General features: G+C 44.5%; 1 protein-coding gene across 1 annotated transcript in view; it reads left to right on the forward strand.

The window, feature by feature from the left end:
• The window catches only part of HYDIN (HYDIN axonemal central pair apparatus protein), a gene marked incomplete at both ends in the record, with an annotated part of 332822 nt that overhangs the window by 277506 nt on the left and 42855 nt on the right, over positions 1-12461 (forward strand). The window contains 7 exons of the mRNA XM_081274731.1: positions 766-934; positions 1428-1666; positions 3990-4107; positions 5369-5573; positions 6256-6491; positions 8450-8601; positions 8712-8901. Coding sequence (XP_081130857.1) covers positions 766-934; positions 1428-1666; positions 3990-4107; positions 5369-5573; positions 6256-6491; positions 8450-8601; positions 8712-8901 — 1309 coding nt within the window. The remainder of the gene's footprint in view (positions 1-765; positions 935-1427; positions 1667-3989; positions 4108-5368; positions 5574-6255; positions 6492-8449; positions 8602-8711; positions 8902-12461) is intronic.

A 12461-nucleotide genomic window follows, 5' to 3' on the forward strand; every position in this document is an offset into this window, starting at 1 on the left:
GAAGGATGACTCTTGCCTGGTTATGAGTTCCAGATTAGATCATGTCTGGGACTTTAGCTCTGCTTTTTTATATTGCATGTAATAGAGTCACCCTTTGATTGGAAAGATGAGCAGGGTTTGTTGAATATGCAAGGAATAGGAAGCAGAGGCACCATGCAGGTAGCAATTGACCCAGCTGGTCTCCCGAAGCATGGAGTGACAGTCAGACGCCCACAGCAACTCTAGGTGTTCACTTCCACCTAAGTTCCTGTGTCTGTCCAGTCCCTGCACCACTGTCCTGAGTCAGCTCCTCTCTCTGGTTCTTACCTCATCCCATTGGGCCATGGACTTCCCTGTTCTTGTTGCATGACTTCTGCCCCTGAGTTCTCCCCTTAGGTCCCCTGGTTTCCCTCTGTGTGTGCTACATCCAGTCTCAGAGAGAGAGGAACAGAGACAAAGACAGAGAGAAACAGAGAAAGAGAGGGAGACAGGAAGAAGAGAGTTAATTTAGCTGATATTTTCTGGTAGCAAGTGTGCCTATTGAACATAGAGGCCCTGCAAGGGCACCTCTTGACCATGGGAGAAAGGATAGCACTCTGCCTCATGCATCAATCCCTGGCCCACTTGATCCTGTAATCTACTGCACAAAGCACAGTTGACATTCCTGACATAGCAGTTAAATAGGACCAGAGACATGGTAGGGTCCTTAACAGTCTAGATTCTCCTCTCTAGTATCTTCAGGTCCCTGGGTAATGACTTAAACTAACTCTTTGTTCTGCCTTCCAGCTTTTCCGTGGACTCCTTGGGGATTTCAGACATCAATATGAGTTCCTTGATCACAGTCCTACCCAAAAAGGGCTCACTGACTGCAACAGAAAAGCCCACAAATGTCCAGGTGTTCTTTCGGGCCAGAAAGGAAGTGAAGGTCGAGCACCAGCCCATTCTGCGCTGTCAGGTGAGAGGGCTTAAAGTGACAGGCTGCTTGGTAGCAAGATTGTAGGTGTCTTGCTGCAAACATGGGTCCATGGATGGTATAATCCATGCCCCAGAGGCAAAGGGAGAGAGATCTGGATGGCAACCAGGTGGGATGCAATGGAGTTTGGTCCCAAACAGCAGGCAGGGGGCAGGGGGCAGCCAGGAGATATAAAAGTCATCATAAATAGAACAAGAGAGAAAATGGGTCCCCAGGTCTTAGGGGATCATCAGAGACAAGGAGGCTGCATTCTATCCTCAAGCACAAGAGTGAGGAACTGAACATAGGAGGCACAGTTGCTCCCTGTCGATCTCTGGCTGACACATGGCAGGCTCTATGCTAGTGCCTGCTGATATTACAGTCGACACAGTAATACAGAGTGAAATGCCAAGATGGAGGAATGAAGAAGACAACATAGGGGGTTCTGTAGCTATGCAACTGGCTGATATCTTCCCAACCTTCCTTCCCTTTCCAGATTATTGAACCCAATATTGCAGAAGGAAGTGAGATCATTGCCAGCATCCCAATTAAATGTTCTGTGAATGCAGTGCATTCCAAATTCAACATCAGCCCCTCCTCCATCATCAACTTTGGGGCTTTGATCTGCGGCACTCGCAGGAGCACCACCTTCACCATAGAAAACCAAGGCATTATCGACTTCAAGTTCGCCCTCTACAGGCTGACAGGGGAGAGCCACATGCACCAAAAGAAAGTGTAAGACAAGTGTCCACTAAACTGCAGCCATTCTGGTAGTGAGTGCTTTATATTTTACAAAGTGCTATCTTATCTGAAGCCACCCAATGCCAAATTTCTTATATGTTCCAACTACTGTCAAATATTGGATAAATTTTAGTTTAATAAATATGAAGTATCTGTTTTTAGCTTCTTCTCTACTACGACTAAAGGACCCAACCAGAACAATTATGGAGGAAGAAAGGTCTATTTGAGGGCTCACTGTTTCAGAGGTCTCAATCCACAGACACTAGGCCCCATTCCTTGAGGCTCAAAGTGAGGCAGAACATCATGGTAGAGGAGTGACAGACAGAAGCTGCTCACATGACGATCAGAAAGCAGAGAGATACAAATATATACCCAAGCCATGCCCCAATTCCTACCTCCTCCAGCCACACCCCACCACTTCAGTTACCACTCAGTTAATCCCCATCAAGGGATTAAATCAATGATTGGGTTAAGATTCTTACAACCCAATCATTTCTCCTCTGAACCTGTTTCACATGTGAGCTCTTGGGGGACACCTCACATCCAAACTATAACAGTATCCCATGTAGGATTTGTGGTCCTGGTGTTTCTGGTGTGGTGAAAGACTTACTAGTAAGTTATTGTCTTATCATTCTGTAGGATGTCCAGGGCCTACTATAAGCAAGCTGTATCAAAAGAAATTGTAACTGTGCTTCATAATGGGGGGAGCATTTCAAAGATTTTAGTTATACTCAACCTTACAGACATTGAAATGTGAAGAGACAAAACTCAATCTATTTGTCCCTTCATTTTTTTGTTCTAATTAGTTATACATGACAATAGAATGCGTTTTGACATATCATATATAAATGGAGTACAACTTCTCATTCTTCTAGTGTACACTGGTCATGTAATCACATATGCACATAGGGTAATAATGTCTTATTCATTCTACTATCCTTTCTACCCCCATACCCCTCCCCTCCCTTAACTCCCCTCTATCTAATCCAAAGTACCTCTAGTCTTCCCTATATGCCCCCCTTATTGTAAATTAGCATTCAGATATCAGAGAAAACATTTGACCTTTGATTCTTTGGTATTGGCTTATTTCACTTAGCATAATATTTTCTAGCTCCATTCATTTACCAGCAAATGCCATGATTTCATTCTTTAAGGCTGAATAATATGCCATTAGGTATATAAACCACATTTTCTATATCTGTTTATCTATTGAAGGGCACCTAGGTTGGCTCCACAGTTTAGCTATTGTGAATTGAGCTGCTATAAATATTAATGTGGCTGTGTCACTGTAGGATGCTGATTTTAAGTTCTTTGGGTATAAACTAAGGAGTAGCATAACTGGGTCAAATGATTGTTCCATTCTAAGTTTTCTGAGAAATCTTCATACTGCTTTCCAGAGTGGTTGCACCAACTTGTAGTCCCACCAACAATGTATGAAGTGTGCCTTTTCCCCACATCCTCATCAACATCTATTATTGCTTATATTCTTGATAATTGCCATTCTGACTGAAGTGAGATGGAATCTCAGTGTAGTATTGATTTGCATTTCTCTAATTGCTAGAGATGTTGAACATTTTTTCATATATTAATATCGACTATATCTCTTCTTCTGTGAAGTGTCTGTTTAGTTCCTTAGCCCATGTATCGATTGGGTTATTTACTTTTTTGTGTGTCAAGTTTTTTGAGTTCTTTATATATGTCTCTTCATTTTAAAATTATATTTTAATGAGAAATATTTGATGTGTACCAATAATTTCCCACATACTGCTTTTCAGTGAATTCGAGCATTTTTTAAAATTATTCATTTTTTATTAGCTCTCCGTCCCTATGACAAAGTACCTTAGATGATAAAGTTATTAAAAGAAAAGTTCCTTTTGACTCACAGGTTTGTAGGTTCCCATAGGATCGTTTGGCCCTGGCTTCATGGCCAGTGCATATGATAGAGCAAAACTGCTGCCCTTGTGGTCAGGAAGCAAGAGAGAGAGGAAGAGAAAGGGTCCTGGATCCCACGATCCCCTTCAAGGGCACATTTCTAATGACCTAGATACTTCCTAAAAGTACCATCCTGGGACCCAGATCTTTAACACATGGACCTTTAAGGAGACATTTATGTTAGCACTTTTCTTATAGTAATTTCCAGTGTTCTTATGAATAAGTGGGATTACTACATCATTTCCTTAAAATTGTCTATGACCAAGCTAACTGTGCCACTCTGCCACCCTATTGGGCAAAGAAACACCACCCTGCAATGCCTAGGAGAAAAGACCTAACAAATGCCACCCCCAAACCTAAGAGTGCACTCTTCCCCCTCCATCAGAGCTGGCCACAATCGACACACCAGAACCCGGGAAAGTGAGACCTTCTTCAAGACTGGCACTTCCAAAACAGCCAAGTTCTCAGACGCAATTCAGAAAGATGTGACCATCACAAGCCAGGTGAGTGCCCCCCCCATCATCCACAGAAACCCAGGAAGGCCTCCTGTCAACCAGCTCTTGCCTCAGAACACCTGCCCAGGAGAACAGGATTTGAATCCACCATGGCAGGAATATGAAGTACTAAAATCTCACTTTCGTCTTAAACAGCCATAAGACGGCCCTTCGTTTGGATATCCTCATTTGCCTTAAATCCTTCATTGGCTTGCCAGTGTCCTAAAATTGGCTCCAACTCTTCTTGGGTATTTTAATCAACAATCATTTGTTTTTAAGAAATGGAACCCTGGAAAGAAGTGAGATGGAATCTCAGCTCCTCTGGCGATCCCCAGCACACAGCCCAGGTTCAAGATAGTGACCAAGTCAGGCCAACAGCAGCCTCCATGTATCACGGGGTAGTCCCCCTTCTCCATACCAGGGGCCTCATCCCTACAGACACCCTGTGTGAAGAGCACCCACCAAAGGAGTGCCATGTGCCAGTCTGCCCAGCTGCCAGGCTGAGGGACCCCAAAAACATTCTGCTCTGGGTCTTATAACTCTGGAGAAACTTGGATCTCTGAGCTAACACATTGCAGGGCATCTCTTCCGGGAGGGATGAGCTGCCCGAGACAACCCTCCTTATCTCAGGACACTGTAGTAGTCTCAGCACATTCTACAGTTATCCTGAGAACTGTAAAAGGAGAGGGGAGGGCTGGGGACTCCAAGATCATCCAGGGCGACTCCTGAATGAACATCCCCCACTCTTTTTGAGTACTAATTCTATGCCAGATGCTATACTGTTTACTTCAAATACATTCTTTTCACTTAAACCTAAAGTGATCCCTGGAGTTAGGGGGATTTTGCCCCATTTCATAGATAAATAAACTGAAAACCAAAGAAGTCATTTGTCCAAGGTCAAATAATTAATACATAGCACAGCTGAGGTTGTGGCCTAGATGTATCTGACTCAAATCTTAATCAGTGCTCCACCCTGCACCCCTCTGCTCTGAGACCCCACCCAGATAAGTGTTACATGATGGGAACATGATCTGCTTTATTAAGCCTTTGATTCAGTCATGACTGCTCAGGAGGAATGTGCAGAGAAGGAAGTACTAAGAACACTCGTCTATGAGGAACCCCTGGGCCCTCCATTCCTCCAGGGGGAGAGGGGTGGGGACCAAGAATTGCCTGTAGGGAGAGATGGGGCCCTTACCCCTCGTGACTCTGATGGAAGGTCTCAGACTCTGTTACCCCCTCTGCCTTCATCCCTCCCACCCCTGTCCAGCAGGCCCGCTTCTCTCATGGTATGTTCACCGTGTACCCTGGGTTCGGCTCCGTTCCTCCTGGAGGACAGCAGGTCATCACCGTGGATTGCGTGGCTGACCCCGTGGGAAGGTGTGAGGAGTTCATAGCCATCGATATCACCGACCGAGACCCTAGAGAATATCCTGCTGGCATTTCTTACACTCTGCTTGCTGAAGCCTGTATGCCAGGTATTGCCACTTTTATTGGACAACCCCCCTCCCTCTTCAGGCAGATTCCTTTAAGATGTCCAGCAGATGAGACAGGGCCACTTTCTTTGGGACCTTGGAGCTTCCTCTACTACCTTCAGCCATACTCTCCCTTAAAGCCTTACAAGCATGTGCATATCTGAGAGAACGTGATGCTTCAACTCTTGCTTCTTGAGTCCAGCCCTGGATTTTCAGATGACTATCATTATCTGAGAATCATGGTGATAAGAGACATGGCCCACAGGAACACAAGTGCCATTCTGCTCAGGCCACTCCCTGAGGGCAACATGCCCAGAGAACAATGCTCAGTAACTGCACTGTGCTAAAATTCCAACCCAGCAAGAGCTCAGGTTAAGCACAGAGAGAACTCCTCTTGCTTCTGCTCAAGGCTTACTGGAGGGGGCCCAAGTGCCTCCTTCTTTCTAGGTCCACCCCGGATCTTGGTCTCACCCCTCCTTGCCATTGGCAGGAAAAGGCAGATCAAGATGTGTCAGTCCAAAAGAGAAAAAGAAGATAGAATTTATCCCATCACTTAGCTCCTTATGCGAATTTCCCTACCTCTTCTCTGCAACTAGCCTTTGTCAGAAGCAGAACATCCAAGTTAGGCATGAGGGCCAGGAATCTGCCTGCAGGCATCATCTAACGCTCTTCCTCCCCTCCCCAGCCTTTGTGACGGACAACAATGCTTTGATATTTGAGGAGCACCAGATCTGTTCCAGCCCCAACCTACACTACATCTTGCAGACCATAAAAACCGGGGGACTGTTTGTGGAGGATGAGAACAAGTTCATTTTCTGCAATGTCCTGGTGGGCCATCAGGCCAAGGCTCGGTTCAAGATCAGCAACCTGGGAAAGATCGCCTGTGATGTCAACATCGCAGTTAAGCCCATCTCCAATAAGGTAAGGGGCTCCAAAGGCCCTGGCCCACCGTGGTTGGCAGAGGTCCGAGAAAAGGCTCTGGGAAGCTTCTGCTCTGGAGCCTCTGTATCTGAATGAGAATTATCTGGCTCTCAGCCCTGCTGGAAGTTCTGTGAGGTCACAGGGTCACCTCCCATTGGCCAAAAGCCATACTTTTGTCCCAGAAGGTGTGTGTCCACTTGGCACCTCTAGGATAAACCAATGAATAAACTAATGAGCAGCTCATTCATCCATCACTGACTCACTATGTGCCTAAGATAGACAAAGCATTAAGAGGAGTCCCAGCTTCAGAGAGGTCTGCCTCAAACTGCATGTTGTCCTGGACAGGGAGATTTGGAGGGTGCCCATCCTTAAGGAGAAGGTAAAATGGCAAACCTTTCTGAGCCCCCGTCCCCCAGCACGATGTGACAGGAACTGTGCTGAATGATTTACATCTATTGCCTCAATTCACCTTCACCGTGACTCTTTCAGACTTTGTGTTGTTATTCCTTATTTAGTTAGGGAAACTGAGGCTCAGAAAAACTAAATTATTCCCAGGCCCCAGGGCCTGGAAATACACAGCCAGGCTTAAAGCCCAGCTTTACCTGTGTTCAAGTAAATAATTGCCCATCTCAGGGTCTATTAGACTCTAAACTGCCTGCTCTCTCTGAGTGGGAGCATACTGAGATTCTTTTCCTCACAAAAAACCGAGGACAGCATGCATGAAAAAGGACTTAAGCAAGGGGTTTCTGTCACTGCTAATTTCCAATCCCATGTACTGCAAATACTGCCTACACTTATCTAGGATACTTCAGTTTTCTGCCCAAAAGTGGAATTTGAGCCCAAGTGCTCTTCTTGCCCCAGAACTAGCATTGTTTGTGGCTAATGGGGGTGGGGAGATCTCCAAGGAGTCTCTACTTGGAGCCTCTTAGAGAGTGTGCATTCCCAGACGACTCTCTCAGGAGAGTCAGGGAGACCATCTAATCCCTTTTATGACGTCCCCCAGGCACTGGTGACATCCACCTTTATTCTCTGGTCTTATTTGGACCCCTAAGGGGCAGCTCTCTCCCTATCTGTACTAAAAACATAAAAAGCAGGCAAGCCTGATTTTAACCAGAGACTATAACGGGGGTGTGCAGGAGGAGAAGACTGTTTTCCTCCTCCCTGGTGTGCAGATCTGAAGGGAATCCTGCAAAGGCCAAAGAAACCTTAATGCCCGCCCACAGCTTAAGAATAAGAGGGAGTAGTCAGTCTGTTCCCATCTGCTTCTCATAAGAATGAAAAATTTGTTCAAAGTCATGCCAGAAGTCCCCGCAGTCTCCAAACACTTCCACTGGTTGAGAATAGGTGACATGCCTTCGGGGTTTTCTCTAGCCAAGGCCCTTGGAGCTACAAGGAGCAGAACCTCACTCAAGTTAGCCCAAATAATACTAGATTGACAGCAGGGAATCCAAGACCTCAGACATGGGTCAGAACATGTAATATAGCCATCACTCATTGCGACTGGAACTGGCATTCGAAATCCACCCTCCAGATCAGCAGGTACTCCATCCATCTTTTAAGGCCACGTGTCTCTCTGGTTGTTTCCCTTGCTCCTTTCTGTAGTATGGCTTCCTCGTCGTGTATGTGGTCCCAGCTCAGCTCCACAGTAGCCACCAAAAACAGTGTTTAGGCATCTTGATTTAGGTGACAGAGGATGGGATAGTGGGGAGAATATCTGGCTGACTGACTTGCTTCATTCATTTGAGTCAAAACTCAAATGCAACTAGATATTACTTACGAGAGGATTCCAGTGTCTAGGCAGCTCCTTCCAGGGCCCATGACTCTGTAGGCGATGGAGCTTGTCTATCACAGAGCTTTGATGGGAGGGAAGTGCAAAGCAGGGCAGGTGAAATGAGCAGCAAGCCCCAGTGTATATGCAGAGTAGATAACACACCCTGGCCTCTGCTCCCCCTCACCAGGTCACCGCACGCATCACGGACATCTTCGAAGTGGAACCCAACAAGATGTGTGTCGCCAGCCGCTCACATGCCTTTGCCACGGTGTCCTTCACCCCACAGACCATGCAGACCTACCAGTGCATCTTTGAGGCTACCTTAGATGGCTTGCCCAGGTATTGCTCCTAAATCCCTTCCAGCCACAGAACCGTAGCCCACATGCACCGTGGGGTAGTTATTCCTGCCAGGCCTGGCTGACAGCTCTTGATCTTCCTGTTCTCTGCAGCAGTCTGGCCAGGAACCGAGGCCTCATATTTGATATTGTTGGTGAGGGGACCCTCCCTCGAGTGACCGTTGTGCGGCCAGTTCTGTATAACCAGTATGGAAACCCCTTGCTCCTCTTTAAGAGGCTTCTGCTGGGGCATTCAGAGAAACTGCCTGTCATCCTCAAGAACAATGGCACCGTCCCTGCCCAGGTAATATTGAGGGTGAAGTGAGGGGTGGGAAAGGGAACAGTCATTCAAAAGTTAGACTTTAGACATTGGGGTCTCTGCCATCCCTACTGCATGAGGACTTCTTTGACAGTCCCCAAGCATTAGCCTGTGTTTGAGACATGGGGCATACAGAGGGGAATCTGGCACGTTCTCTGCCCTCATGAAATATAGGAAATCAGATTACACCTAACACTAATAACTACTGGGTAAGGAAGTACATGAGGATGTCCACCAACTTGAAGAGGTAGGAGTGTATGTATTCTTATTGTCTTCTTTATGTTTTCATCTTTTTCCTGTAGGTAATATTATATTTGTAATGAGAAAACAAGGTGGGGAACTTTATAAGTGTAAGAGGTGCCAAATCTAAAGGACTTTGGGGATTTCTTTAGGAATTGAACCCAGAGGCACTTTACCACTGAGCTACATCCCCAGCCTTTTTTGTTTTCTCTTTTGAGACAGGGTCTCTCTTAAGTTGCTCAGGCTTGACTTGAACTTGAGATCCTCCTGCCTCGACCTGCCTAGTTGTTGGGATTACAGATGTGCACCACCTCTGCCAGTTTCTTTCACTTTTAATGTAATTTTTTCGAATATGGAATTTTGGTTTGGTCATTGTAGTCTTTCAACAAGTGGGAGAGATTTTTGAAACATATTCTGGCTTCTGATGTGTGTGCTAAAAGGTCCACCAAGAGTTTAAAATGTTCTTTTAAGACAATCTTTTCCAACTGCCTTTAACATTTTCACCTTCCATTTGTTTTCTTCAGTTCTGCTATGATATGTCTAGCTATGCATTTCTCTTAATTTAGCCATCTTGAAATTCATCGGGCTTTTTGATTCTGAGAATTGATGTCAAATTAACATGGGAAAATTCTTGGACATGTCTTCAAATAGTGTTTCTAATCCATTCTCTCTCATCTCTCCTCCTGGGATGTGAGTTGACTGTATTGAAGACCTTCTAGCTATATCCTCTATGTCTCTCATCCTTATTGAATTTTCATCTAGTTTTCATTCTGCATAATTTCTTTTGATTTGTTGCTGTGGTTGGATATATAAAGGTTTGGTCCCCCCAGGGTGGTGGTAGAGGGAGGTGCTATGGAACTTTAAGAGGTGGAGCCTAGTGGGAGGTCCTCAGGTCATTGGGGACTCGGGTCAAAAGGGATTGTGAGATCCTTCCAGTCCTCCCCCACCCCTCTGTCGCTCTCTTCTGACTTGAGATGTCACTGCCTGCTCTGACACGCTCTCTGATCGTGATGGGCTCCCTGTCTCCACAGGCCCAAACCAATGGGGCCATCTAATCTTGGACTTGAACCTTCAGAACTGTTGAGTCAAAATTAACCTCTCTTTTCCTCTCTTTTCTTCACCTGTGTCAGGTATTATATATATGCAGTGATGAAAAGCTGGCTAGCACATCTATATTCCATTCACTAACTCTTCCTTAGGCTCTTTTGAATCTGCTTTACATTAAGTTCTTTAATGATTACATATTTCAGCTCTAGAATTTCTATGGGGGGTTCAAATCTGTATAATCAGCTGTCATGATTTCTAGTTTCATGTTGAAATTGTCAGAGTTGGCTTTTATTTCTTGAATATAGTAATCATAGGCATTCTGCAGTCTATGCCTGATACTTCCAAATTCAAAGTCCCTATGCATGTTTCTCAGCCTGCTATTTCTGCTCATTCTTGCCCATGCTGCCCTGTCTCATATACCTGCTTATATTTTGAATGGATATATTGGGTATTATATTTATAAAAATATTTTGAAATAACTAAACTAAGAATCATGTTCTGGTCTTTTTTTTTCTTCAAAGACAATTTTTATTTGCTTCCGCCTAACAGTTTGGGGCACTAAAAATTCAGGATTACCTAAAACCATTTTTAGGACTTGAAATTTTTTTTCAGATTACCCAGAAGACTCACAGCAGGATTGCTATTGTTAGGAGAGCTGGCTTATACCCAGCTCATCTTTCATCTTATGGTGAAGACCTTTAAAGTTCCAGCGCAGAGAAAACACCCCAACCTTTCACAGGCTTTGGACCTTTGCCCTCTTTGCACCAACAGACTGTCAAAATTGCAGATAAGCACCCCCACCATCCACCCCTTCCAGAATGACACATGCCTCTCAGTCAAAAACAGCCCAGGAAGTTAGGTAGACCTTTCTGGATTCCCATTTGCCACAGATCTTTTTTTTTTAATTTGTTATATATGACAGCAGAATGCATTACAATTCATATTACACATATAGAGCACAATTTTTCATGTGTCTGGTTGCACACAAAGTAGAGTCACACCCTTTATGTCTTCATACATGTACTTAGGGTAATGATGTCCATCTCATTCCACCATCTTTCCTACCCTCTTGCCCCCTCCCTTCCCCTTCCTCCCCTCTGCCCTATCTAAAGTTCATCTAATCCTCCCATGCCCCCCAACCCTATTATGAATCAGTCTCCTTAAATCAGAGAAAACATTCTTGCCACAGATCTTCATCTGGCTCTCTTCATTGTCTTCTTAGCTCTCTGATGCCTTTCAATTTTTTTATATTTAGTCTAGGATTTTTTTCATTGCCTTGAGTTTATTCTACCGAGTTTACCATCACCCTGCATTGTTTCCATTACTGTGGCTTTATAAAAGGTGCTAGCATCTAGTTCAGGGTCTTCTTGTCCACCCACTCCCTGTTTTTGTAATTTTTCTTAACAATTTTTGCACATTAATCCCCCAGATAAACTTTGGGAAGAATTTCTACTTTCACAGTATTTAGACTGTCCACCAGGAGCAACATTTAGGATTGCCCATCCATTTAGTCAAGTCTTTTATGTCATTATTTTTCCATACAATTCCTCCATATACTTTCTTGGTAATATTATTTCTAAATATAGACTCTTTCATCTCAGAAGCTTCCTAGATCATGTCACTATCTCTTACTTCTTTGCGCCACATTTTTTTTCTAGCACTCAATCTTGCTTGTAATGGTGTATTACTGTCTTCTAAAAATATCTGCTGTTTTCTCACACCCAATATCAGATATGTGGCTTTCCTGTTATTTTGTTCCCACTGGACTGGAAACCATTTCTTTTCTCAGAGTAGGTCAGAGGCCTGCCTCTTCTTCCTCTAGCAGGATGTTCACCATGACTCTAGGCAATAAATTCATAATGCCTAGAGGTGCTGGATTTTAGGAATTCACACTCATGCAAGCCCTCATAGAATTATGAGTGCTTATTTCCATTTTATCAGTCTGGCTTAGACCTTACAACTGCGTCTCCCTAGAACACTGGTGTGAGCAACCCACTGATACCATCTAACCATGTGATCTGAAGGTCACCTATACTCTTTGGGTCTGTAGTTCCTCACTCACCCAATAACGACTGACCTGACTGAATTTCTTTTGTCTTCTCTAGATTTAACATTTATTATAGTTCTTAATAAGAGACTCAAAAAAAGTGAATATGAGGCACAGTGACCTTTTGGGGTACTGCCCCATGCACAGCATAGTATCACACCTCGGATTCCAAACTCATGAATGGACTTCTTATAAGTTGAGCACTCAACCC

This window comes from Spermophilus citellus, assembly GCF_964194105.1.
Source record: "Spermophilus citellus genome assembly, chromosome: 18".
In the NCBI taxonomy this organism is placed as follows: domain Eukaryota; kingdom Metazoa; phylum Chordata; class Mammalia; order Rodentia; family Sciuridae; genus Spermophilus; species Spermophilus citellus.